Raw genomic sequence first — 27,234 nt, forward strand, 5'->3', positions numbered from 1 at the left:
TAACCAGGACTCCTGAGATCTCTCAGATACTGAGCCACCAAGCAGAACTGCCTCTCTTTACATAGTGAAAATGTGTGTGTGTGTGTGCGCGCGTGCGTGCGCCTGCGTGCATGTGTGCGTGCGTGTGTCTACCTGGTCTGGGAATAGAGTAGCCTAACCCTCGAGAAACTTGAGGCTCCAGAGAGTGAAGAGGCCTGATGTGGGGGAAACATTGTCTTGGAGACAGGAGGAGGACAGAATGGGATGAAGAACTGTGGGGAGGGAGACCAGGAGGAGGGCAATGGCTGGACTGTAAAAAATATAAGAAATAAAAGTGATAATAATTTTTTAAAAATTTAAACTATTACCTCTATTGGAGTAGGAATTTCTTTTCTATGAATTTTGTCTTACAGATATGCTTGTACTAGTGCACAAACATGTGCAAGTAACATTTTGATAAGGGTTAAAAATTAGACAACCCGTGCATAAAGAATGAAGCAGTGAACATGACACAGTTCTTATTGATGATGGTGAATCCATGTGAAGAAAAGAGTGAAGAGAATCTGTACCCGAGTTATAAGTGATAAAGAAACGTAAAACGTCAGAGTGACAGTACAAACAGCCAAGCAGATGAGGAGTACACGATGTCAGAGAACCCTGTGCTCTCTCCATCTGTGAGGACACAGGCTTCCCTCACGTGGCTCTGCCACTTTGATTGGGATGCCCCTTATCCTGCCAAGCATACATCGAGTGTTCAAACTGCTGACTGCAGCACCGGAGCAAGCAATTGAACAGTGTCGCAGGAAAATTGCGGGTGGCACGCAGCGATGGGTGGATGAAGCAGTGTCCACTGTGATCTGATAATAGGTACCCAGTGAAGGCAGAAGATAGAACCGACTTCCATCCTGTCATCAACCCAAAATGCTCATCTGGCTGAGTGCTCAAGTCCTAGCTGTCAAAAGCCACTTAACAGCATCAAAAAGAAACTAGCCTTTCTGTGCACGATGATGCTAACAAGTCCAAAGAGGACTGCAGCGGGCACCATGGTCCAGGTGTACAATAGAGTTCTCTTCATTCTCAGGACTTTAATGAAGAAAAACAGAAAGCCCGAAAACGAGAAGCTGTTGTAGAAAGAGTGAATCGGGATGCTGTGGCCCCTCTTGGGCGTAAGCTGTTCTGTGGGAAGTGGATATCCACGGATCAACTCTGCTGTGTGTGCTCTGACCTTTATCTGAAGCTGAGCTAATCCAACAGAGTTTGGCAAGGACAGAGCATTAGATAAAAGAAAAGCAAAGAACAGAACGAGGCAGATTTGGCAGAAAGAGAAATAGAGGAGAGAGATGATGAGTCCACTCTGCAGCTGAAGTGGAGAAGCTCAAGTGCGCACACCAGGAAACCCCGTTTCTTTCCCATCATTCTTTTAGCCGTCTCCTTTATTGATTGATCATTACGTGCTGTATGAAACAAGAGCATGCAATTTGGAATGTATAATGGCATAGACCGGACAGGGGAAACAAATGTGATTTTCTTCATCTTATCGTTATATAAAACCTACCATTTGGTGAGTGTTGTGGAAAATGAGAACACGCAAACAAAAACCTTCCCACTTGAGCCCACGGCCTCTCTACCCACAGAGAAATAGCTCTGGCTAGAAGACCCTACCTTTGCCATCTCTGGATTTTGCTTTCAATCGTTGTTCAACTGTGTGTGAGCTGTGGGCTCAGGCAATCATGTCAGCATCTAAAGAGTCTTCCTTTTTACTTCTCTTTTTTTTCTTTAAACACTGATGAGCTGAGGTAATCATTCTCCCACCACGAGATGAAAACAGGAGCTCACCCTGGCTGCGGCCACTGTCTCAGACATATTAAGAGCTATTAACATTAATAGCCCTTTGTCCTTGGGTTTTGATGTGGGTAGGGCGATCTAGTTAATTTTTTAAAGAACCACCACATACAGGACACAAATCTCTATATTTTGTTTTGAGAGAAATATGTGCACTATTTTGATTTTTTTTTTAAATTCAAGGTAACCTTTAGATTTGATGAAACTGAAAATTTAAATTGCTTCTCTACTGGGGATAATTTGTTCCCCAAAAAACCTTTAACACCATCTGGTTACTGAAGAGAAATGGATAATTTTTTTAAAGGATGCAGGCAGAACGCACACCTTTTGAGGAGACCTTAAATTTTAAAGTAAACACATACGGGAGCGGAACTGTCTGAAGCCATCAGGGAAGAGCAGAAAGAAGAAAAGCGCAGAAATAACTTCTAAAGACTATGTTCTTCACAACCACCATGATTAGCAAATTCCTGAGTTCAAACAGCACCGAGGGCCCCCCAGGGAGAGAGCACTAAAATTATTTTCTCTCTCAAGAAAATGCTACACACAGTCTCTTGAAAAACAGCAGGCATGCAGGGAGCAGCGGGGATAAGAGACAATATTCTGAAGATGTCTAAATTCTGACTAATTTCTACAGCTCTGTATCCTAGTCCTGGATAGACACCTGCCACCTTCCTTCCAATTCGTCTCCTTCCGCTTAAACCGCCTGGGACTAGTTCATCATGTGGCCATTCATACTGCAGGATTTACTATGCCCTTTTAATGATTTCCCTTTAAAACAATTCCTTTGCTGCCTCATTCTTAAAGGATTTGTTTTTTAAAGGTCTGGGGATGGAGGCCCATCGTGCTCTTCTCTGCCCCGTCTCCAGCTCCTGCTTGGCCAAACATCATCTCAGCTGATGGAATCCAGGGCTCAGCCATTCATTTATTCATTCGGTAAGCATCAAATAATTAGGACCTGTATTTCAGGTACTAAAAATTGTTCAGGACAGTAATTCCTGACCCTCACCATGTATTAGAGGCACCCAAGGATCATTCAGATGTAAATGTGGCCCCATCTAAACCAGTAATTGAGTTCTGAGATGTCTGCTTGCATTGAAGGTTCTGAAGGTGGCTTGCATGTGGAGCCAAGGCTGGGAGGGTCAGTACAGCCCCTTGGCAGAGGGTCCCCCCAAGCAAGGCACAAAAGCTTTGTAAGAGTCTGTAGACTCCATAGGAAGCAGAGCTGCAGACAGGCAGTCAACACCCAGTGGAAGCAGTGCAGTGACAAAGGAGGAAGACAGAAGAATGGAAACGTGGGGCTGGGAGGGCAGTGCTATGACTGGTGGACTGGCTCAGGCCTGGGCTAGCTTCCCACGGAGAACTGGCTCACAGGTCAACTTCCAAGAGTCAATAATCTTTCTGCACAGTGGCACTGCCCTCCCCCACACCAACTTCTCTGATGTTAGTCTCTGAGGCAGAGCAAGACAGGGCTTTGAGGCCACCATGAGCTTTCCATTACTGATTGATTATTCCCCAGCAGATGTCATGTCTTGTGTCCTGGGCAGTGGATTCAAACTTTTGGCTAACAGCAAACACTCAGTCTCCTGCCACCTTGCAGAGAAGAATTTATGTATCACTATGTGGAGAACAAAGCTGGTTTATTCAGGTCTGAGTTCAGATTGCTCCTCAGGCTTTAATGACCTGTCAACACTGTCTATGAGTAACTCAAAGGCCCAGGGGATCTTGCTATCATGCTATACTGCCCTGTGCTGGCACCCGGGAAAAATGTGGAGATGGGAATATGATACTGTCTGAAGCCACCTGCTTTTAGCAAGAGCAGCTGACATCGAACACAAAAAGACTGAAGGCAAGTCTGCCTTCTTTTTGAAATCAGTATTTAGAATAGGAGTCATACTTTAGGTCTGCCTATAATGATGAAATCCAGGATCCCGGAGACTCTTCAGGCTACCAACCCATATGTTCTTCAAGAGTAAAGGACAGACGAAAAGTCTGTCAATAGAAAGGTCTTAGACACCCAGTTGAAAAGAAAGGTAAGAAGAGACAACAGAGCTGGGATCTTTTGTGTTAGAGAGGGAAAGGCAGCTCTGAGTGGAGCAGAGGGTACTAGCTGCCTTTGGAGAGAATGTAGGGTCTAGGACTGGGATGGGGCACACAGAGGAACTTCTGAGCAGGAAGAATTCTCCTGGCCATGGAGCTCTTACCTTTATTTTCTACAGCTCTGTGTTCCACATAGTGTTTTATAATAATGGTAAAAATGACACTTCAATTCAAAATATTGTCAAAATGTTTTAAACTATACTTATGTTTTATCATATAAAAGGTAAAAATTCTTATGGTTCAGGTCTGCTGCCAAATGACAGAATAATCTCAAAGAAAATATTCAAACAGTGTACACACCTTGAGGCACCCCTCCCTCATTTTCTTTTCAAGACAGGCTCTCTCCATGTAGTCCTGGCTGACCTAGAATTTATATAGACCATGCGAGCCTTGAACTCACAGAGGTCTTCCCGCTTATGCCTCCTGGTGCTGAGATTAAAAGTACTTGCCTGTGACACCTCTAAAGGGACATGTCTGTGGCAAGTAGTGAGGTTTGTGGTGGTGATTCTCTTTCTTCTCTGAAATTGTCCTACCCTCATGGCACATCCAGACCAATCAAATTAATCTCTTATTTTTACAGAAAACTAGGAACAATAGTGCATATTACTTTGGGCCCTGCATTGATGAGTTATTATGGTAATTAAAGTGTTTCAGAAATGTATTTGTCTCCTCTGTCTCCACACTGGAGATCCATGGTGACTGCCTATAGGTTGGCTTCCCATAGACAGCTCTGTAGTCCTCAGGGGCCAAGGAGGTGCTCATCCCTTCCCAACAGCTGCTAGTCGTTGGAGAATGAGTTGCCTATTAGGTGCCAGCCAGTTTAAACCAGCAAAGAGAAGAGCTAGTGAGCAGAATGGGAGCAGAGGCTGGGGAGTTGGCTGAGGTTGGGGTCTGTGTCACTGAAGTCCAGAGATAAACCAGGAAGAGACAGGAAGTATCCGTTTGCTCCTGAGTGGCTATTCTTCTTTCTAGTAGAATATAGAAATCAAGCAGCTCTTGTTCCTAACATGTCCTTGTTTTTGATTGCTTACATTTCCCAATTTTAAGGGGAAATGGAACCTTAGGCAAATGTCAGTGGCCTGAGATAGCACCTGACTTTCCTATCTTTCTTTCCACTGTGAATTTCAACAATGACAAAAGCCCGTGGTGGGGTGGGTGTAGATGGAGGCCTTAAGTTTGAGAACACTTGGAGAAAAGGCTGGTTCTCTTGCAAATGAACAGAATGGTGAGATTCTTAGCTAGATTAAGAAAAGGAGAGGTGATGAAAATAAAATCAGGTAAGGAAAGGAACACGCTGTAACTAAGAGCAGGGAGATAGAAAGCTCGTAAGAGCTTATGAAAAATTGTATCCAACATTTGTAGTGTCTAGTAGAAGCAAAAAAAAAAAAAAGCCCCTCAACTAGACTACATGCCAAATAATCAGGAAACCTAAACAGATCAGTAATAGCAATATTGAAAAGGTAATTGGAAAATAAAGCTCCCAAAGAACAGCCAGGACCAGAAAGATGAACTGCTAAGTTCCACTAAACATCTAATGAAGAACCAACACTAATCCCCTTTAAATAAGTCTCCCAAACAGAAGACAATGGGATTCTTCCAAATACATTCTGTAGGATCAAGGCTACCCTAATGCCCAAACCAGAGGAAGACATAGCAATAACAACAACAAACATAAGTACAGGTCAATATATTTAATTAGCGTTAATGAAAAAATCCTCAACAAAGTCCTAGCAAAAAAAATTCAACAGCTCATTAAAAAATGCTAGGAATGTTGGGGCTAGAGAGATGGCTCAGTGGTTAAGAACACTTGAAGGAGGCTGAGGTTTGGTACCCAGCACCCACATGGTGGTTTACAATCATCTGTATCCCCAGCTCCCAAGGCTTTGATGCCTTTTTCAGGCATGCATGTGTCATATTCATATCTATCTATCTATCTATCTATCTATCTATCTATCTATCTATCTATCTATATGAATGAATGATTTGGAATGCAAGGGAGGTTCAATATATTCCAATAAAAATAATGATACACCATTATGATGAAGGGCAAGAACCTTGCTGATATCTCAATGAATGTAAATAAAAGGTATTGGATAAAAACATTCAACATCCTTCCATGGTAAAAAAAAATGCTGAACAAATTAAGTAGGAATATGCTTCCTTGTAATCAAAGCCATTTATAAAATGCCATTGGCTAACATCATGCAGAATGGAGAGACACTAAACCTTTCTGTATAAGAGCTAGAGCCCATTCATTTCAGTTGGACTCGGTCACGGTGGCAGTTGAGAATTGCTGGTTCATTAAGTGAAAACACTCAAGACAAACACACCATAGACCATTCCCAACTCCTGGCTAAAGTCAGATCTCATATTCAGGACTTCAAAGTCATTTCAGACTTCATTCTTGTTATGTTTTGAGTAAATACACTATGTTAATCATTTAGTCAATTTCAAGAGATGGAGTAATTAATAAAATAAATAGAAATTGCCTTTCAATTATTTGGCTACATTTCTATAATGATCAAGGCTATGCTATTGGAAAATTGAATCTTCTCAAATGAGCCCAATAATGACCATACTGGAAGTTGCTCGAGAACGTGGGATTACTTCTGGGGAAAATATTACAAAAGCCACTCTTACCCTGCATGGCTGAGAAGTGTGTTAAGAATCAAGAATTAGAGTATTGGAAGAATCAAGTTATATAGTAATTGTTATATAGTAGATATTGTTGAAGAGCTTTGTATATTCATTTAATCTTCTCACCAACCACACTTGAGGGCTTTGTTATTACACTGCTTTTAGGTAAAAAAAACAGAGGCATAGAGCTAAAGTACTTACAGAACCCAATGAAAGATGCTAGCATCAATACTTAATTCAATTATTAGTACAGCACATTCACTGAAGAAAGTTCAGTTTACTTGATAAAGTGACCAATTTTTTCAAGTATTAATATTTTATTTGAATATGAGAAAAACAATGCTTTGGATCCCTGGGCTATCAAATGTACTACAAGGGAATCAGAGCAGAGCAGAATTCCACAGAAATGCAGAACTTCACCATGGCCAGCAGTTCCTGGAGGGCACTGAAGATACTACCGGAAGTGGAGAAGTTCTCCCTGGGACTTTCCACCAGCTCTCGTGGGCAGGAGAGTTCAGTTTCTACCTCTGACTACCTGATTCACACTAGTACAAAACTTGACCTTTCTGGAGTTAGAGTGAGTCACCAATCTTGGGTGCCAAGACCAGCTTTACTCTTCCTGAATGGTAAATGAGCAATGAATTATCTTTTCCCCCTTAAAAAAGGATACTCAATTATTTATCAATACATTGACCAACTCAGTGAGATATTTTATTATTGAATATAGCAATTTAGCACATAAGCATATCTTCTTTTTATGTAACAGGTAAAAAGATGCTTGCCGTTTCACATTATCCTGCATTCTAAATGCCTACAAGTCAGGGTAGTTCTCATTCCTCATCAAAGAAACGTGCCTTTGCTGTAGACAGAGACCATTACAATAATGGCGTAATCAGACCCAGTGGATACACTGACAATACAACTCCTGTCTTTAAGGCTCAGGCAACATCACAGAAGATGGGGTAGAGAGATCGTTAGGAGCCAGAAGACCCTGAAAGTCTGTGAGATTGTGCCTTGTAGAAATGATGGGGAAGCCTCAGTGATAATAGCAAGCTAAATAAGACCTGAGCAAGAGCCATACTAATAGACATGGCACCATTGAAGGAGGAATTCAAGGGTCCCACCCATAGAGAAGAACTATGGAAAACCAATGACTGCCAAGACAAGGGAGAATTAGTTGTTCTCAGGGTTGAGTATCTAAATGGTTATCTAATTCCAAGTGGTCAGCTCTGAAATCATTCATAAGTTTGATATATTTATTTGATGTATTTGATAAATATATTGTCATGTTTAATATATAAACTTATTTGATATATATTAACACTAGATGTTCTCAAAAGATATATATATATATATATATATATATATATATATATGCAATAATAAAGAAAAGAGGCCATGAATTTGAGGAGTGGGGGTACTCAAGGAAGATGTTAGGAGGAGGAAAGGGAAAGGGGATGAATTACGGAATTTTATTTAAAATATACATTTAAAAAAAAGAAGTTATTTTTTAGGTTAACTATCAGACCATGGAGATGGGGAACCCAGTGGAGGTTATTTTACTGTATTATCATCACTCTTCCTCTCTCCCAAAGTGATTGCTTAAATGGAGGCTGGGTTGTATTGGGCTCTGGAGAAGAACTCCCACCCTACCCGAAATCCGTAAAAATGAGTAAATTCTGAGGAGAGAGAGGATGGATGTGGTGTATGTGGGTGTGCAAAGGCATTAGAACCAGTCTCCAAATGTTAGTTATGAAAGTATTTCATTGTGGAAGGTATAAAAATAATATAATCTCTTAAACATTCCATAATCTATGCTTTTTCTAGAGTGTCTTTTATATTAGTAGTTTTGAACAAATCATGTCATACTAATTGGTTGGTGGTTGTTTTTGAGAATTGGGAAAGAAGGTAGTATTCCTTTCCTCTGTAGATTCTTAGGGGACAGGGAACCTCAGATTCAGGCGATGTTTCAGTGGCTTTTGAACCTCTCCAGCAGGAGAAAAAAAATTCCTTTATTTCACTTAAGAAATATTCACATAAAATCAATAGGATATCATAGTCTCAAGCTACCTGTGTTTAGTGTTGCATGGCTGTAATCTCAGCTCTGGGGAGACAGGAAGGAGGGTCTCAAGCTCAAGGCTAGCATGAGCTACAGAGTGAGACATTAAAAAACCAAAACAACAAAGCAACAACAGCAACAACAACGACAACAACAACATCGACAAAAAACCAATCAACTAGGGACACACTGTGACACAGTATAACTTATAAAAGTGTCCTTTTTCTTTGTTGGGTGGGGGATAATATACAAAGGGTGAAGAGCAGGTATAAGGGGAGAGAGATGAGTATGATTTGAGTGCATAATGTGAAATTCACAAAGAACCAATAAAAAGTAAAAACAAACAAAAGCTAATCAATTGTAATTGAGATCTAAACTTAACTCTTAGTGAATAGTTTCAAAATATCTAAAGGAGCAGTACATAATTGCTATAAGGAAGCAAATTATTTAGATAGTGTCTAGTCACTCTTCTGTGAAATAATTATCTTGGAGTGATGATTTAATGAATGGAAGCTGAGTTAGTAAACAAGTCAGCTACATCACTGAGCAGCTAGGGGATTCTGTTCATTTTTCTTTCCTCCCCAAATCCCAAGGAACATTCAGTTGACTTGGGCTGAGTCTCTGACTCATCTCCATGTTTTATTGATTATCACTTGTGACTGATACAGGATTTGTGATGACTCTCTCCGATAGAATGCAAGCCCAGGTTGCTTAGCAAGTCTCCTTATCCCTGCAATAGGAAAAAACAACTTCAAATAAGAAACTTGTGGTGAGTTTGGAGTCACTAAAATAAAAGAAACACATGTAAATTACCAGGAGAGAGAGAGAGAGAGAGAAAAAATGGGGGTTAATAAATCCAGACTATAATTTACAGTCTTAAACTGTCCATTATAAGTAGAAGATTTTTATCTGTAAATCCCTTGGATTTATCAACTCCAAGGGGGGGGGGTGGGCAGCAGATACACGCTTGAGAAAGGAATTAAGTCAGTGCAACAGGAAAGCACAGAACAATGAAGGCAAACAGGAACAAGAAGGATCTAGAAAGAATTAAGATGTGATCAACAAACTGACAAAGGCTTTCTCAGAGGTGATCTCAAGTGTAAACAGATTACATCCTCCACTTCAGGGAGAGCGGCTAAAGGGACAAAACCCTAAGCCCCAACCCATGCTGTACCCAAGACACTCACTCCATCTCCAAGGAGATGTTCAAAGTCAATTGAGGGACAGAAACCCATTTTATCATATAGGAGTCAAAATCCAACAGGAGCTCCCATGTTTATGTCAGTGGAGATGGACTAAAAACAAGAGGCAAAGAAGGGCACTGAAAACTATCAAAGGGTTGGTTCCTAAGGAGTATGTAGTAGTTATGAATAAATATACATGAAACCAATCTTAAAACACCCAAATACACAAAGAGAAAACTGAACAGATCTAGAGGTAGAGACAACAGAAGGGATGAGCCCTTGATTTTTAGCAGCTGGAAGATATATAGGAAGAAAACAAGCAGGGACATTAAATTGTACCCTAGATCAAATGGATGTAAAGTAAAATTTCAGAGCATGGGCTGGGGGTTAAGAGATTGCCACAAACATTAGGACCACAGAGTCCACATAAAGCAGATGTGACAGTAAGCAGATGCCAAAGCACTTGTCTGTCATCCCAGTGCTCAGACAGGAAGATGGGGAAGTGAGGCAGAGGAATCTTTGTTGGCTCCTAGACTGACTAGCTTGACTTGTGCAACAGTGGGCTAGAGACACCGTGTCAAACATGGACCAGCATCTGTCTTGAGATTGTCCTATGATCTTTGCAATGCACACTGTGGCATGAACAACCCTTCTACCTCCCATGGCACCACCATACTCCTCTCAAATGGTTAAGTGTTAGTAAATACCAAAGCTAGAGTCACCACATTATCTGGCTCCAAATATATTAAAAGCTATAGTAAACAAAAAGCATGGCATTGGAAAAAATAAGAGTCCAATGGAACAGGATAAATGAAAGTCCATCCAACTTATATTCAACACAGGAACCAAAAATGCAGGATGGAAAAAGGAAAGTATTTTCAATGAGTGTTGGGAACTAATAGCCCACATACCAAGAAACTAGACTTTTACTTTTAACCATATATAAAAATGAACTCAAAATAGATTACAGAAATAAATGCAAGATATGAAACTATATAACCTCAGGAAAACACAGGCCAGAGGAAGTTCTAGATTCTTAACGCTGGTCTTTGTCAAGGCTTCATTTTTTTGTTTTGTTTTGTTTTTGTTTTTGTTTTGTTATTGTTGATAAGACCTCAAAAGCATGACCTGGAAGACATATGGGATTATGATAAACCACAAAGGATGTGCAAAGAAGCAACAGAGGGAAGAAACAGTCTAGAGGTTGGGAGAAGGTATTTCCAAAGTAATATCTGACAGAGATTAACTGTATATGTACAATAGCACGACCTCATGACTCTAGTGAAAGGTAACGATAGATCTAAATCAATGCTGCTTAAAAGAAAATGTCCCAGCAGCAAGTAGGTATGGACATTAATTATCAGGGAAATCCAATTCAAAGCTGAGGTGACCTGCCCCATCTACAGAGTGTTCCTCAGCAGAAACAGACAGCCTTGTATGCGGTTAGTGGAGATGAAATTTAGAGAAGTCATTATGGAAACTGCTAAAAAATTTACAAATAGGAGTACTGTCATGATCCAGCAATCCAACTACTGAGTATGCATGCACTCAAAGGGATGATGTCAGTATGCCCAGGAGACGTCAGCACTCCCAAGTTCATTACTGCACTATTCACACTGGCCAGGAAACAGAAACAATGCATGTCCGTCCAAGATGGATGGGTAGATAAGCAACACAGGCCACATGAAGTACAAAGTAAAATACTGTTTAGCATGAAATATCCAAATTTTAAGGCACCAATGTACTGTTACCCTAGTTTTATGATTGGTTGGTTGATTGATTGACCGACACAGGATCTCACTATGAAGCTCTGGCTGTCCTGAAACTCACTCTATAGACCAGGTTGGACCCAAACTCATAGAGATCTGCCTGCCTCTGCCTCCTAAGGGCCTTTAAAGGGATTAAGGGCATGCACCATCACACCTAGCTTTTAGTCTTATTGTTATACAATGCACATAGGTACTGAAAGATCATACTGAACTCTACAAAACTTATTCAATTAAAAATGAAAACAAATTAGGACACATAGAAGTGTGGTGTAATTCCAGTCTTCCAGGGGCTGGAGGCAGGAGGATTGTCATGAGTTTGAGGTTGGTCTGGCTTATATAGTGAATTCTATACCAGACTGGGCTTCAGTATGAGACCTGCCTCAACATATCAAAACAAAACCCCCACCTCCCCAAATTCACAACATTTTATTCTTTGTTATAGATTGAATTATGACCCTCCACTCCCAAATTCCTACCTGAAAATTCTGGTCCTAAGGACTGTGTTTGGAATGGGGATTTTTTTAAGGAAGTAGTAGGGTTAAACAAAATCAGGATGGTAGGGCCAGATTGCTAGGTCTGGTGACCTTGTAGGAAGAGGAAGGATGTCAGAGACTTCTCTTCTTGTACACAGAGACTATGTTTTTACTATTGCAAGCCATACAACATCACTGAAGATAAGTTTTCTGAATTGGAAAAGGCCTCATGTTCCTTATGAGGTAGCTTTAATATATATGCCTAGTGTTCACTCACCCTGCCACCTAAGTAGATTGACATGGTATGGGTGCTTATCCTTGCTTTATGCTCACCTTTTTTCTGGGTCAGTCCACTCCTTTCCTTTACACCGTGCTCCCCCACGACTCTGCATCCTCCCTCACTATGGGTCTTTTCAGAGCTTGCCTCAGCCCAGGGTATTTCATGAACTCTACCTCCTGAATATTGTTTCAGGACTCTCTGAACTTCATCTCCCATCTGCTCCAGTGGACATAGTCACTGAGGTGTGGATACAGAGGAGAGGAGGCCGTATGCAAGCCAGGAGGACCACCCTCAGCAAAATAGAATTAGCTGCTGCTGACCACAGAACACCCAATCTCCAGACCTGTGAGAATGAAACTTCTGTTTCAGCTATCAGCTGGTGGTGTTTTGTAATGGTTTCCTGAGTCCACTGAAGCTCAGGGCAGTTCTGAAGGTTGGTCTTTCTTTGTCTATCTGTCTCTATCTCTGTCTCTATCTCTGTCTCTATCTCTGTCTCTATCTCTGTCTCTCTGTCTCCCTCTCCCTCTCCCTCTCCCTCTCCCTCTCCCTCTCCCTCTCCCTCTCCCTCTCCCTCTCCCTCTCCCTCTCCCTCTCCCTCTCCCTCTCCCTCTGTGCTTCTCTCCATGGGGTTAGCAGCTTGCTGACTTTCCTGGCCACTATAACCTCTCCTTTCTCTGATTATAACATCTGTTACTTACTGCTTAGACCTAAAATAGAAGCAGCAATAACAATGGCGCTAGAGTCTTGTAGTTAGACAGTACTACACAATGTTGCTTTAATATCAATCCAATGATTTCTTCTCCCTTCCCTTCCCCTCTCTTCCCATTCCTTCTCTTCCTCTTCTTCTTGCTATTTCTTTACTTCACCAACCACCTCCCCTTCACCAAAGCCTCTCCCTTTCTTTGACAAGGTCTCTCTTGCATCCCAAGGTATTCTCACATTGCTCCATAGCCACAGACAACCCCGAATGTCTGCTCCTCCTGCCTTCACCTCCCAGATGATAGGATTCCAGGTGTGTGCCACCTTGTCTGATTCATCAGTGTTACAGATGGAGCCTGGGGCTTCACACATGCTATGAAAGCACACAACCAGCTGAGCTACATACCTTAGCCCTGTATTAGCCTTACTATTAATCAGAGCACTATATAATGACTGGTGCATTTCTTCATTGAATGAGTTTTCTAAGTTATAAACTGCATGGTGTATATGTAATGGTGTATATGTAAACAGTGACTGTATATGTGGAGGTATTGTGTATGACCTCTGCTCCAGGAGTTTCCTATTCACAGGGCAATTCTGAGACCCTTTGAACTAAACAAGAAAATTTAACCCTGCTGTTTATTTCAGCCTGCAAATGAAAACCCAGGGTTCCAAAGGACTTCAAAAATCTATTAGTTTGAATTAATTATACCTTGGCAAGCAATCGATAAAGCCATAATTCACTTTGCAGAGCGAAGTGTGTTCATTGTATTTCTTTCTTAAATGAAAATAATTGTTTAAAATAAAATACCTGGACATTATGGGATAATTTAAGGTGCATAAAATCAGAAAGAGGCAGAAAATATCTATCACAATTTGTCACTCAATTGACATATTTCTTTTAGGACCTTTGGAAATAAATTTATATATAATTGTTGATTGTTGTCTATATGCAGGTGAGGGCAGGCACAAGATAAGGCAAGGCCTGTGATTGGGCAGTGAGACAGTAAGGCAGGCACAGAGTTTTGGAGAGAGGAGAGAGGAGAAAGAAGAACCAAGATGGAGGCAGAGAAGGACGATCCAGATCTGTGTGGCCTTAAATGGCCGCAGGTAGCTATGACAACCCTATAAGGGATGGATTATTACAGGACAATTTGTCTTACCCAGATGGGCAGTTTATATTGATATCAATTGGTTGTGAGTTTATTGGGCAGATGTTGTGGAGTTTGAATTTACAAATATAAATCTGATTGTTAAATTTCAAGCTTATTGAGTTTTGATTTTAACAGGTTACTTGGAGTTGTGACTATAACCACAGGGGGCAGATGCTGGGAATGAGAGCAGAGACCACAGCAAGAGAGTCATAAAAGTATGCAGCGACAATGTGGGGGTAGCCATGGTGGTTAGAGTGCTCCAGGGGCTAAGAGAGTAGCCAGTGACAGCTTGGGATAGAGATTGGAAACTTAGTGAGTTGTTGATTGAGATGAAAATACCCCGAAGACGCCATGTGACTTGCTGGAGCCGGCAAAAGAATTGGGTGGTGCTTTTTTAAAAAAATATTTACCGAAATACATAATGGTTATTAATTTAATATCTCCCAAGTCTTTTCCTCCTCTCCTCTAGTCCCACCAGCAAAGCACCCCTCATCTCTCACTTAGATGCTTTTCGTGAATCTCCAAAATGTCTGCCTGTGTGTCACACCTCCCATTTGCTACCTTGGGTATTTGCTCACATTGAGTCAATGACGTTCATCTCTCTTGGGTGTGATGACTATTTCAAAACAGCTCCTAGAAGCAACTTAAGTAAAACAGAAGTGGAGTGATAATAATTTGATGTCACCCCTAATGCAGGTGTCTGTATTTGTTTTGAAAAATAAAAAAGAGTACAGGGTTCACTTTCATAACTTATTGAGATCAATCTTACATTTGGGAAGCAGAGAAAACTATAAGTCAAGAAGTCAGGAAGTCCAATGCCACTAACATTGAGTATAACTGGGGAATGAGACCTGCCTTGCACACACCCCCCCAAAAAATAAAAGAAAAAGAAAATCATAGAAACACATAATTAGTGCAGGTAGGTAGTGCTATTAAAAATTAATCTTTGAGGTTTTTGTGGCAGAGCACAGAATTAAGAAATAGTGGAACTAGACTTGGATGCATCCCAAGACTCCAGGTGCGACTTGATCTTCCTTCTCATGTCCTTCTGAGAGGTTGCTTATGGCCTGAGCTCTCAGGGTACACATGGCCACACCCATGGTGACATGCAGAGCCCAGCCTCATGGGAAGAGGGGAAGGTTCCAAGAATGGCAAAAGAGAACCACAGCGCCTGGTGCTGGAGTGCACTCTTTAAAAGGTCTGAAATAAGAGGGTGCACTCACCCCTTACTAGGGCCTGAACCAAACCAGTAGCAGACCATTTTTTTTTCCTAGTTGCTTCTGAGTTTTATGTGACAGATTGAAAAAAAAAAACCCATGGTTTTAAGAGTTTGACAAAAATCAATAATCTAATTTATCTAACTCCATCTACCTATCCAGTGGCACTCACTATCTCCTTCCTTGTATGATAGGTAATTAGTGCCAGTCATAAAATTCCAACTTTTCTCCCTCTAACAGCCTCTCCTTTCTCTCTATCTGTCTTTGCCTCTCTGTTTTTCCGAACTCCATAGTGTTCTAGCACAAGACCATGAAGATTGTGGTCAGATAAATTCAAATATGAGTGCTCCTATAAAAGTTATAACTGTGTAATTCAAATACTAGGACCCCATTACATTACATAATTTAAAATGTTTATGCCTAAATAAAGGACCCTCATTTGTCCTATTTTGTGATTTTTTTTAAGCAGGCATTTTACCAAGTATTTAGACTTCAAGAACGAATGAACAGAGCCTTTGTGAGAAGGCAAAATTATCAGCCAGCAACTATGCTAAGACTCCCAGCACAGGGAATGATACAAAATGGCACTTATGCTGATGGAGCTACTCATCGAGAGGAAAACAAAATTATCAATTTAGAGTTCACCCACTGAGCAAGGAGGAACTTTTAATCATGTTAAAATGCACACCAGTGCTGGTGAGATGGCTCAGAGGGTAAGGGCACTTGCCACCAAGGCCAACGGTCTGAGTTTGATCCCCAAGGCCCACATGGTGGAAGGAGAGACCACATTCCATAAGGTATCCATAGGCTGTGGGGGAGATGTATAGTTCCCTAACTTAAGTGTAATAGAAGTTGTTTAAAATGAAGAATAGGGCAGGAGATAAAGCAGCACTAACGAGCTTCAAGGTCATGGGAAGCCCTTGTGTGGTGGTCTTGGTCAGGAAAATGGTGGTAGGTGAAGAGCAGTGTCTCTCTTGCCAACCCACACAGCTCAGACCTTGACCACATTTCCTACCTCTGCATGTTCAACTGGCAGCTGCGAGCATGTCGCTAGTTCCATAGGATTTGAGGAGTACGCCACAGTTGCAGCCAGCCAGCTTCCTGGGTGGTAGCAGATGTGTGCCTGGTCTTCCTGTCACCTTACCTAGCATGCCACCCCAGCTATTGGAAAGGGAGCCAATAGCCAATAGCCAATAGCCAATGCTGCTGAGAGCCTGTCACAGTATACTTCCTATTAGAGCTGTCTGTGGGGAGTGTCATTGTCCTGCGACATTCGAGAAGGCAAGCTTCACATATTCTCTGCACTTCTATTTGTGCCTCTAGAGAAAGGTTGAGCCACTTAAGTAGTCTCTGGGGACAGGGCATGATAGGTTGGTTGGAAGCAGTCAGAGCTCTGGTTATATCTGAGGGCTTATCCACTAAAAAGGAGACACTACTTTAAAAAGTAAAAAAACATCATGAAGTTAGAAATGGCTGTGTCCTCTAGTGTTGATTCCCCCTACACCGAAGACATTCCAAGCTTTCTCCCAAGACTGACCATCAGATGAAGATGTGCTGTAGCCCTAGGAACTCAAAGATCGTTTATATATTTAAATGCTAGTTCTTTTGTTTTAGGAACAAAGTGTTTTTAATGAGAAGTTCTTCCTATACCTCTGGTAAGAACCAAAATGAAATGAGAAGATCCTTTTCACAATGAACCATCTAAAGATGGCTTCTTTACTACTCTGGACACACCTTTTATATCCTGAGGACCATAACTAAGGAAAATAAATAGCTCCTCTAGGTAATATGGGTCCAGAAGACTGTATTTGAGATGCCTCTAAATTTTACTGCTAAGAATAAGAATGGTCTTAGGTAACTAATTTGTCTCTCAAACTCTATATGTTGATGACATATGTTGTCACAAATAACACAATTTAGACTAAATTATAAAAATGATGTAACTATAATTGACCAGACTCTATACAACCACAGTGCAATATAATGGTTATATTGAAGTCAACTCACAGAATCCAAAATGTGAGTCTATAGCTTTACGTTTTCTGTTTCAAACTAAAATACATTGGACCCTGCTTCTGCTGAATACAAATTGGTAAAATGATGTGAATTATCTATGTTTTCAGACATTTCAATAAGCAGAAACACAAAAGTTTTATTCAAAAGATACAAGAAAAGAGAAAAGGTTCTCGGAATCAAAGCGTATCCGCTCATAGATTTTAATTCGCATTCACTAACTGGAAGAGATTATTTTTCTTTATGAGACGATTGTAACTTAGACTTAAAATATCTCTTTTTCTGTGAAAAGCTTTTGTGATCACGTTTTTCATGCCATAATAAAAACTCAGATAAGGAAACAGAATGCGGCTTGGGGTGGCTCAGCCATGACTCATCCCATGCCCCCTCCTAGAACGTGTTACCCACTGAATAAACCACACTTAATATCTTCAAGCCTCATACATTTTTCACTGTCTGTGGTACTATGAAATATTCAAAGGGCCCTGGTTTAATGAAATAGCTGTTAGGAAAAGCACCTTTTTCCTGATGAATATTAAGATGCAAGAAATGCATTTTGGACCAGCTTTTGAAACTGTAAGCCACATATCCCCAGAGAGAGACAGTTACAGAAAGAGCCCTCCCCACCCCTTTTCAAGCCAACTGCCCAACTCAGATCACTGAGTCAACTCCTATATGAAGAAAATATTAAATAGATTTCTACTAATTTCACTCCAAACTGATTGACTGAAATATCTGTGCATTTTAATTCTGTAGAAAAACCCACGTCTTTTTTACATTAGCCTAGTGAGCTAAATTAAAAGAATTAATGTCTACATGGTCATTGTGTGGTGGACTTTGAAACTTCAAGTGCAAAGGTTTGCTTATTTGGCACATTGTATATTCAAAGCACCTTCATTTGTTTCTCCATAACTCAGTTGAGTAGCTTTTCTTCCTTTGCCACTAAGCAGAGAGTCCAACCTCTGTGCTGTGGTCCCCTAGGCTCATTTGTTTTAATACTCCCCTAGCTTCGGTGGGGAGGACCTTGAGGTGGTTCTAACTGGAAAAAGTGGAGGGGTCTCTGATAACCCTGATCCTCTTTCTCTCTGCTCTGTGATGGCTAACCAGGTAGGGGACGTGACTACCTCCTGCTCCTCCAACCATCGTGGGTTATGCCCTTTCAAACTGTGAACAACCCCTTCCCAGCCTTAAGTCGCTTCTTATCAGGTATTTGATCACTACAAGAAAATAACTAGTACAGAGACATATTTCCTTATCATTTCTGTGTACTCTGGGTACAGTAAGATGACTGTGGCATCCTTGAGCACTTCTTGGTAGATTCTGGACACACAACCCCAGTTCTCTGATGGAAAACCAAAGCCTCCCAGACACTGCCTACTTTCTGAGACAATCTCCCCTGCATATAAAACCACTTTGTTAGATCAACTGATACATGACATCACAGTCTCTACAGGACACTGTTTATTGTATAGTCTGAGTTGGAGGTGATGCTCAGTAAACATCTGTATGAATACAGAGTAAGATGGTGACTTCGTGTTGCAGACATTGTCAGGATATTAAAAATGCATCAGCTGAGCTCAGTTTCACATAAGACCTTAGGAGTCCCTCTATATCTATTTTGGCTTTAGGATTTATTTTCTAGCATTTGGGATAGAAAGTGAAGAAAAGTGTTGTTGTAATATAGTAGATTTCATTTGAACTCTGGTTCATAAATTTCTAATGAGGCAAAGAAAATTATCAATATTTCTCTTTTCTTACTTTTTCTTTTTCACTACTGATGATACATCAAGTGTGTTTCATATAGAGAAGAGAAGGGGAGAAAAGAGGGTAAAATAGGAGAGAGAAAAGGGCAAGACAAAAAAAAAGAAGAAAGGGAAAAGTAGCAAGATCAACCAATCTATAAGGAAAAGTTAAGTCAAATAATCCTTTTAAAGGAAGCATGTCTTTCAATTTGAACACAGCCCAAAGAAATTATTAAATTTAAAGCAATTGACTTTTCCCTTCAGTATAACATTATAGTTTATCTAACAGAGACAGAGAATATCGGAGAGAAATCATGAGAAATAAATGTTATTAAAAAAAAAAGAAAAGGAAAAAGAAGAAAGTTGACTTTCGTTCACTGCTTCCATGTAAAGGAAGAAGGCACGAGACGGAAGACACATCAGAGAGGGATACTTCTCTGCAGCCACTGAGTTGTCAAGATTTTCATCCAGGAGGTGCTCAGGGCTCAAGAGCACAGAATCTACATCTTGATGTGAAAAATGGAATCCAGATTATCATTTTTAAGCAAATAAATTCAAGTTTTAGTTCTCCTAGAAATAGATCCATAGACAAACATTTAAGAGTAGGAAGGGGTCTACTTGACATCAAAAGCTATCCCTGCACATGGTCCTGAGGTAGTCCATCAGGGAAGGCGGCCATGAAGCACTTGGTAAGAACTTGGTAAGGGAGGAAGGAAGGAGGGAGGGAGGGAGGGAGGGAGGGAGGGAGGGAGGGAGGGAGAGAGAGAGAGAGAGAGAGAGAGAGAGAGAGAGAGAGACACTAGAATGGACGATGCCAATCATCTCTGAGAGGAACCTGACCCTCATTCTTATGGCATGCTGGAGTGAGTATATGGACTGAACATCACAGTTGTGAAAAATGCCTCCTTTCATCTAAGCCATCCACTTCCTGTTCTTTATGCTTATAAAGAATGCTGGAAGCTATGGTATTCTCTATTAACCCAGACCCTCTATTTTAACCATGCTTCATGCTCTGAATGCTATTTCTGTAACTGCGAGGTTGAGTTTTGATTTGATGATCTGTGTGCATCTCTCTCAGGCCAAGAGCTACTTACTCTGTGAGCCCTGGGTCTCGATGAACTTCTTGATCAAAGCATCAGTGGTTTGTGTGTAGAGGCTGAGAGCGTATCTCAGGGAATGAAGATCTGGGCTTTTCTCCAGAAAATTCTTCTTCAGGCCATTTCCTCCTGCATGAAAGTATTGCTAAAAAAGGAGAGAGAAAAGGAAAGTTATAGGAGCGAGGGATTTAGAGGAAACCTTGGGGGTAGGAATTTATCACTCTAGTAGTGAAGCTTTCAGAAAACTATACCATTAGGTAAGTTGTTAGGGAAGCACTTGGAAAGCGTGTGCCATTTGTTCAGTGCCAAGTCATCGTCAACTAACTTAGGTTCAAGGCAGCTCTCTGGAGGCCTAAGCTGTTTTCATTTAAAATGTCAGTTACGTAAAGGGGATCTTGGAGGCACAGTGGATAGAACTCTCCAGAATGGCAGGCTTCAGGAACCATGATCAACTCAATTATTTATTTCTGTTTCCAAAGGATAATGAAAGTTGTCAGCACTTCATACAGAAGGTAGACCCTGTTACCTATTTTGCAGATACTTCGTTTTCCCAAAATTTTAGGTCAGGCATCCATTGTTCCTATAGACATTTGTTTATTCAAGATGTTTATAATATTCCATTGAATTTAGATGAATTACTCCTCTCCACTCTTTTCAATACTAACAATGTTAAATTGGAACCTAAGCCCTTTTTGGTAACTGTGGTCCCCTAGAATCTGTAATTGTCAACATTTTTTTTGTATCTGTAATGCTCCCCAATGTTAACAAATATTTGAGGATGGGTTCTTAACCACTGAGCTATCTTCCCCTTGTTATGTATCTTATAAGATGTTGAAACATTTTGTATATGGTTGGTATTTATTGAAGATAAGAATCTGAAATTATTTTGAATATTGATGGGTAAAAACTATTTGTTTCTTCAGAAAACACAACAGGACATTTCAGGATTTAAAAAAAAAACTATTGAATTGAAATTCTGAGGGATGAAGGTTCAGCTTAATTTCGCCTCTTTGTCACCTTGGAACAGAGCCCTCTGGAAGCCTGTTTCTATGATGGATGGACCAATGAGTCATCTGAAGAGATGGCTGGAGTCAAGAACAGGAGGGAGCTCTGGAGAGGCAGACAATCTCTAGTCAGTGTTTCTTATGTTTCCTCCAGTCTGATCCAATCTGCGTACAAGTGCCAGGTGATTATAATAAAAGGAGGAGCCACAAAAGAATAAAGTGATAGTTTTCCATCAGGAAAACGGGGTAAAACAAAATCCAGTTGACATTCTGTGTGCAATGTCCAGCAAGTCCTATTCCCTTCACATTGTCTTTGAGTTATTTTTAAAAAAATATAAGTGTGGAAAATGACTAATAATATGAATACTTTTGTGTATGAAAATGCAAGCTAGTCACTTTGGTCTGAGAACAGACAGGTGGTCACTGCTTGCTGCTCTGTATCCAGACCTTTTACGTCTCCATTTGTACAGTTCATTTACTAGTTTAGCTTTCCTATCGCTCCCGTGCACTTTGTTCTTGAAAATTCACTGTGAATGGACTGCAAAACGTTCCTGGTTTGTATACCAAATAATGAGTTAAGAACATTTTGGACACTGGTTTTTTTTTGTTTTTTTTTTTGTTTTTTTATAACAGCAACATTATGCTGTATTCTAGAAACAATTCTTTTAAGTAGTCACATGGGTGACTGCTTTTATGAGGTCAACCAGAGTTCTTACTATGTCACTTGTAAAGCAGAGAACATGGACGGTGGGTCTGATAACCTCAGTGGTACTGTCTGTATTCTTGCGTATTCACTTCAGAAGCACCCGCTAAATCTATACCATAAGCTGGGCTCTTTGTTACATTCCAAGAATATAATATAATACAGGTGCTATGTTGTTTTTCCTGAGATTACAATTTAATGGGGGAATCCAACCAGGATGTAAAACAGGTCACCAAGAGTACATTACAGCTGTAAAAATTATTAGAATAGAATTGATGGACCATTAAGAGAAAGCTTTTTCCTTCTGGCCAAAAGAATGGACCCTAATTCTGGATGGAGGCAATGGCATCTCTGCTCCCCTAGCAATCAGTCGAGCTGGGTTGATCAGTCCCTTGGCCCAGGGACCACTCCACAGGAAGACTGATTTTCTGTATTTGATACTAAAGAGGTGGGAGGAATAATTATTCTTTTAGTGAGATGAGTTCTACCCTCCCCCATGCCCAGAATCCCTGCTGTCTATAAAGTTGACAGTTGCCATTAGGTTTTGGTGGATCTGTCTGTGGATCTGTCTGTCTGAGCGTAGCTCAGAAATTCTTCACTTTCTTTTTTTCTCTTCTGTATTTTGGATGATGGCCAGAGCCAAAGTGTGGTTTCTCTAGTACTTCGGACTTTTCTTCTTTCCTTTCCTTTCTTTCCCACCCCCTCTTTGTCTAAATTTCTTCTCCCCATCCTTGTGGCTACCCTTCTGCTAACATGGCTGACTTTTATGCCCAGTTAACTCAAATGGAGTTAACTTCCTTTTCTTTACCTGCCTCTGTCTGAGAAACTGCTGAGGTTTTCAGTTGGCCTGCCATGGGGTTTTTCTTTTTAAACTCTAAAATTATCTTTGAGCTTCAAAAGAGATATTTGATAATATACACAATAGAGGAGAGCAAATGATTCCACCATGGAGGAAGTCAATAAAGGACTCTGAAAGAATTCTGATGGAATGACAGTTCTGTTTTGTAGGACTGCTAGTTTTATAGTTTTCAGACAAAGTCTCGGGTGGTTCAGGATGTGCTTGAACTCAATTCATAGCTAAGGATGTCCTTGAACTTCTCATCTTCCTGCCTCCATTCTTAGAGTGCTTTGAATACAGGCATGCTAACACCACAGTATGCTTTGCTGTAGATGGAACCCTGAGCTCCATGTGTGCTGGGAAAGTACTCTACCAACAGGGCCACATCACCAGCCTAGTGTCTCTATTTCAACTGTAGTGGTCACTAGATAATCCACTGCAGGGAACTAGACACTGGACAATTGTACACCACCACCAGCAGGAATCCTGGGGTTCTCAGCATTGTCTAACAAGAACTGAGAGATCTGATGGTTCTCACACTGCATTTAAATATCATTTTTTCTATTCTAATTTTTAAACCATACTCCCTAGAATAATCACACTGCCTTGAGGCTGTGGAAGTCCTAGAAAAGCAAAGAGAGGCCACAAGCTCAGAGTTGCAGAAAGCTTCTCAACACAGTCAAGGTGTTGAGACTTGGTAAAGACATCTGTTTAACCCTCTCTTAATAGTTCTGGTTTCTAAAACTATTTGGTCATAGAACATCTATAGTACAAACCCTCTGAATAGTTCTGAGGATACAGTTGTCCCATAGAATAGGGTTTGGGAAAACTGTGGAAGAATAACCTAACGGGACTTGACATGATTGAGAGATTTTTAAAGGCCTAGAATTTTCATGGAGGACAGGAACAAGAACTAGAGTATCAAAACATAAACTTTGGTTTCATCCTTGAACTCTTTATAGGAAGACATACTTCTCTGCTCAGGCATTATTTTGTAGATCTAGAGGAATTGGGGGTCAAGAAACAAAAATAGAAATACATTTGGGGTTTGTTCCTGAGTAGACCAGGGACTCCCTGGGGTTTTCAGTGATGATACATAACTGACTTCTCCCTTTTGGCAACAGAGTCTCATTAGGAATTCTGTTAAGGGCCCAGAAAGCAGGGTATTTAGAGAGCAGGTTGGTTGGGGCAGAAATGATGGCTTTGTTTTTAGGGAGCATTTTGTAGGGGGTGTTGCAAGACCGGAGCCTTGGATACATGGTAATGCTGTCAGGGAGAAAACAAGCCAGAGAATAGAAACCAGGTGCAGGAAATAGAAACAGCCAGAGACACGAAAGACACAGTCATTGGCTTCTCAGCCAGTGAAGGAAATGATTTCTGTGCTTATGGAACAGTGGGTTCCTGAGACATGCTTTATGCAAACCTTCACTCATAGTTGGAACCAAGTGACAGCACCCCAGAGAAAGAAATCAGGAGGAAGAGGCCACCAGTACAGCATGGACTTTGACAATCAAAAGAGTTTTGCATAGTCTTTGCCCCTTGCCAACCCTGAAGGAACAAGAGAGTTTATTTGGCTGAGGCTTGAAGAACACCCGTGCGTGTAAGAATGGAAGTCTTAAGTGTTAAGTAAATGCCACCATCCACAGCTCAGCACAGTTCAGTTCTCCTTTCATTATGGTGAATTACACGCTAGAAGGAAATTACATGCTACAGGGGAATTATGTGCTGGAAGGAAATGTGAAGATATAAGCTTTTGAAGCTGTCTGAAGGTTTCCCCCATGCATGTGGAAGGAGATTCTTTTCCGTTGGTTATAAACAAAACACAGACAGTCGGTTGCTTACTCTTCTCTGACTAGCCACACAACCCAAATCTCTCCAATTTGGCTTCTTTAAGAACTTCTATTTATACTGGTATAAATTGGGAAAGACAGTTAAAAGAAGTCACAGCAAGTTATTTCTTCCTCATTAAGCGAAAGAACATTTGAATTCTCTGTTGAGGGACTATGAGAAAATTGGCTGTTTACAAGGAATACGGATGTCAGTTGGGTTCCACACTGTCGGTGCCTGGCCTACTGTTGGTTGATGCTCTACTAAGCACTTGAGATGACAAAGGAAGAAAACACACTTGTCAAATGTGTCCTTGAAAGTTGGGTCGGAGCTCAAGGTTTTTATGTGGAGGACAATGGTGGCAGCAAAACCATGGTATTCTGGAAAGATGTCTGTTTTTACCAGATGAAATGGCAGAAAGATCATAGACAGACCTATATTCATACAACCTCTGGGTTAGCCTAGGATGCTTCTCCTCCTTGTCCCCAATCTTACTACAAGTCCCTGTGTTTCTCTTCTTATGTCATGCACCCCCATCTTTCATTTTCTTTCACACTCTTGGAGACGGCCCTAACCTAGGACTAGCTGTAACTCATCTCTGACTTGACCATGAGCTACGCAGTCAATTATATACATTTCCATATGACGCTATGCTGAAATGATAATTTCAGGAACTCATATTTTCAGGTCACCAATGAGTTCTCTTTTATAAGGGGACACAAAATGACTTGACTTTCAACTCAGACATTTAATGTCAACCAATCCCAGTTTACGTTGCTTCAATATGCCAATTCCCAGTCCTCCAAGTAGTTGAGTCTGGACCCCATACTCCAGTTGTGGGCTTTTCTATGGTGAATGCCTTTCTTTCTATGTTCATGCTGTAAATTATGTGAATGTTTCCCACATAAAACTTCCAATCAACCCAGTGACATCCCATACAGCCTTCCAGAACACAGCAGGTCTTCCCAAACTCCTGACTCCTCCTGGCTGAGGAGATTTTCTCAATCTTGACTACCTTCTTCCTCTTTTCAAAGATTTTAATTTTATTCAGGTGAGTGAGTTTGTCTGTGTATACATGAAAGGGGCATTAGAGCCCTTCAGACTGGTGTTACAGATGTTTATAAGCCACCCAATGCGAGTGCTGGGATCTAAACTCAGAACCTCTAGAAGAGATAAGTGCTCTTAATCACAGAGCCTTCCCTTCGGTCCCTGTTGCCACTTCCTGTCTGTGCTCTTCAACCAGCACTGGAACCACCTGCTCCACCCCTCCCACTTTTAATCTAGAGTAGACATTCCTTCAGGGTAGAAGCAGCGCTGCCTCCCACAAGGGCATCTCCGGGAGAGTTAATGAACCCTAGTGGTTTGTGCTTTTACAGGGATAAGGTGCTGTGGTTAAGTAGGAAATCAGAAGGCAGTGGCCCTAGACCCTCAGAACCTGAACTACTGCCAGAGAAAAGAAGCTGAAAAGAAGTCAGACTTCATAGTGACATCCATTGAGTAGATGGAAGGCACTGACAGGAAAGGAAGGAAAACACTGTAGATGCTGTGGGACCCTGGCTTTCATGACGGAAAGAGTGCACCATGCAGCACTTCTCAGGAGACAGGAAAGTTAAGATTTTGAAGAGATCTGTGTGTGCCACAAACTCTCTAGTGAGAAGTCATCTAGTCTCCCACTGAACCTTCAGGCAGCAGTGAGTGGGACCATCACATGTGAGTCATTTACTATCTTGATATTCTACTTGCCAGTGACCTAGTTTCTGCCTCAGTTTCAAGCATTTGACTTGTATGCATCGTCACAGTCATCCTCCGACAAAGTCTTCCACCTCGGACTCCTTAAAACTCTGGCTTCACTAATACCAGGGTGGACGTATCTATCCTCTCTGACTAGGGGTTGGAAAGGGTAGCGTTGAAGCACCATGTGCTTTATCTTAAACAAAAGTACAGAGATTCAACCCCCTTCCCACTCCCATTCTCTGAAACTGCAGAAAACAAAGTCCTTCAGACCTGGCTGTGTGTCGTGGGAATAAAATTATACTTCTAAATATAAAATCAGGAAAAAACCTTATCTGAATGATGAGTACACCGTTCCCTTTATAATCCCAACAAAATCCCATAACCACCCCTTCTGACCCATCACTGCTGATCACTCACAGTCTGTTTTTATGGAAGTACTAGAACATGCAAATATTTTGCTCACTGTTTGCACAGGGGGGTTTCCTTTTGGTTCCATGTACTATTTTGGCTGCAGATTCCCATCTTCAAAGTTCTTACTTAAAACCGTAACATACATTTGGCAAACTCAAGTTGATAACTCATTATGCAGACTTAGATATGAGCACGGTCTCCCTTTAATCTGCAGAGGTCTTTTAAAGATACTATTTGATAGATATTCTAAAAATATTTTCTACACATCTTGATTCCTCTTGTAAGCGTGATCTCAGCAGTGAGTTTCCCCTCTCCTGACAAATTGGAATTGGGAGTCTTTTGGTCTTGCCAAGGTTGGACCCCCAGTACAGGGGAATATGGGGGAGGGCAATAAGGGGGTTGTATAGGTGGAATACCCATTTGGGGGAGGGGGAGGGGAGGGAGTGGGGGCTTATGGACTTTAAAACCGGGAAGG

The 27,234-nt window shown here is 41.0% G+C and overlaps 1 protein-coding gene and 1 long non-coding RNA gene across 3 annotated transcripts in view; one reads left to right on the forward strand and one right to left on the reverse strand.

Moving 5' to 3' along the window:
• LOC102554551 (uncharacterized) overlaps positions 1–20,241 on the forward strand; it is a 35,537-nt gene extending 15,296 nt beyond the window's left edge. The window contains exon 6 of the long non-coding RNA XR_001839455.3: positions 393–20,241. This is a non-coding gene — a long non-coding RNA (uncharacterized LOC102554551). The remainder of the gene's footprint in view (positions 1–392) is intronic.
• Positions 1–27,234, reverse strand: part of Unc13c (unc-13 homolog C) — a 426,173-nt gene that overhangs the window by 15,446 nt on the left and 383,493 nt on the right. For both annotated transcript variants that reach the window (XM_063264996.1, NM_173146.2), the window contains 1 exon segment: positions 20,240–20,387. In XM_063264996.1, the coding sequence (XP_063121066.1) occupies positions 20,240–20,387 (148 nt within the window).

This window comes from Rattus norvegicus, chromosome 8 (genome assembly GCF_036323735.1).
Source record: "Rattus norvegicus strain BN/NHsdMcwi chromosome 8, GRCr8, whole genome shotgun sequence".
Taxonomy (NCBI): Eukaryota; Metazoa; Chordata; class Mammalia; order Rodentia; family Muridae; genus Rattus; species Rattus norvegicus.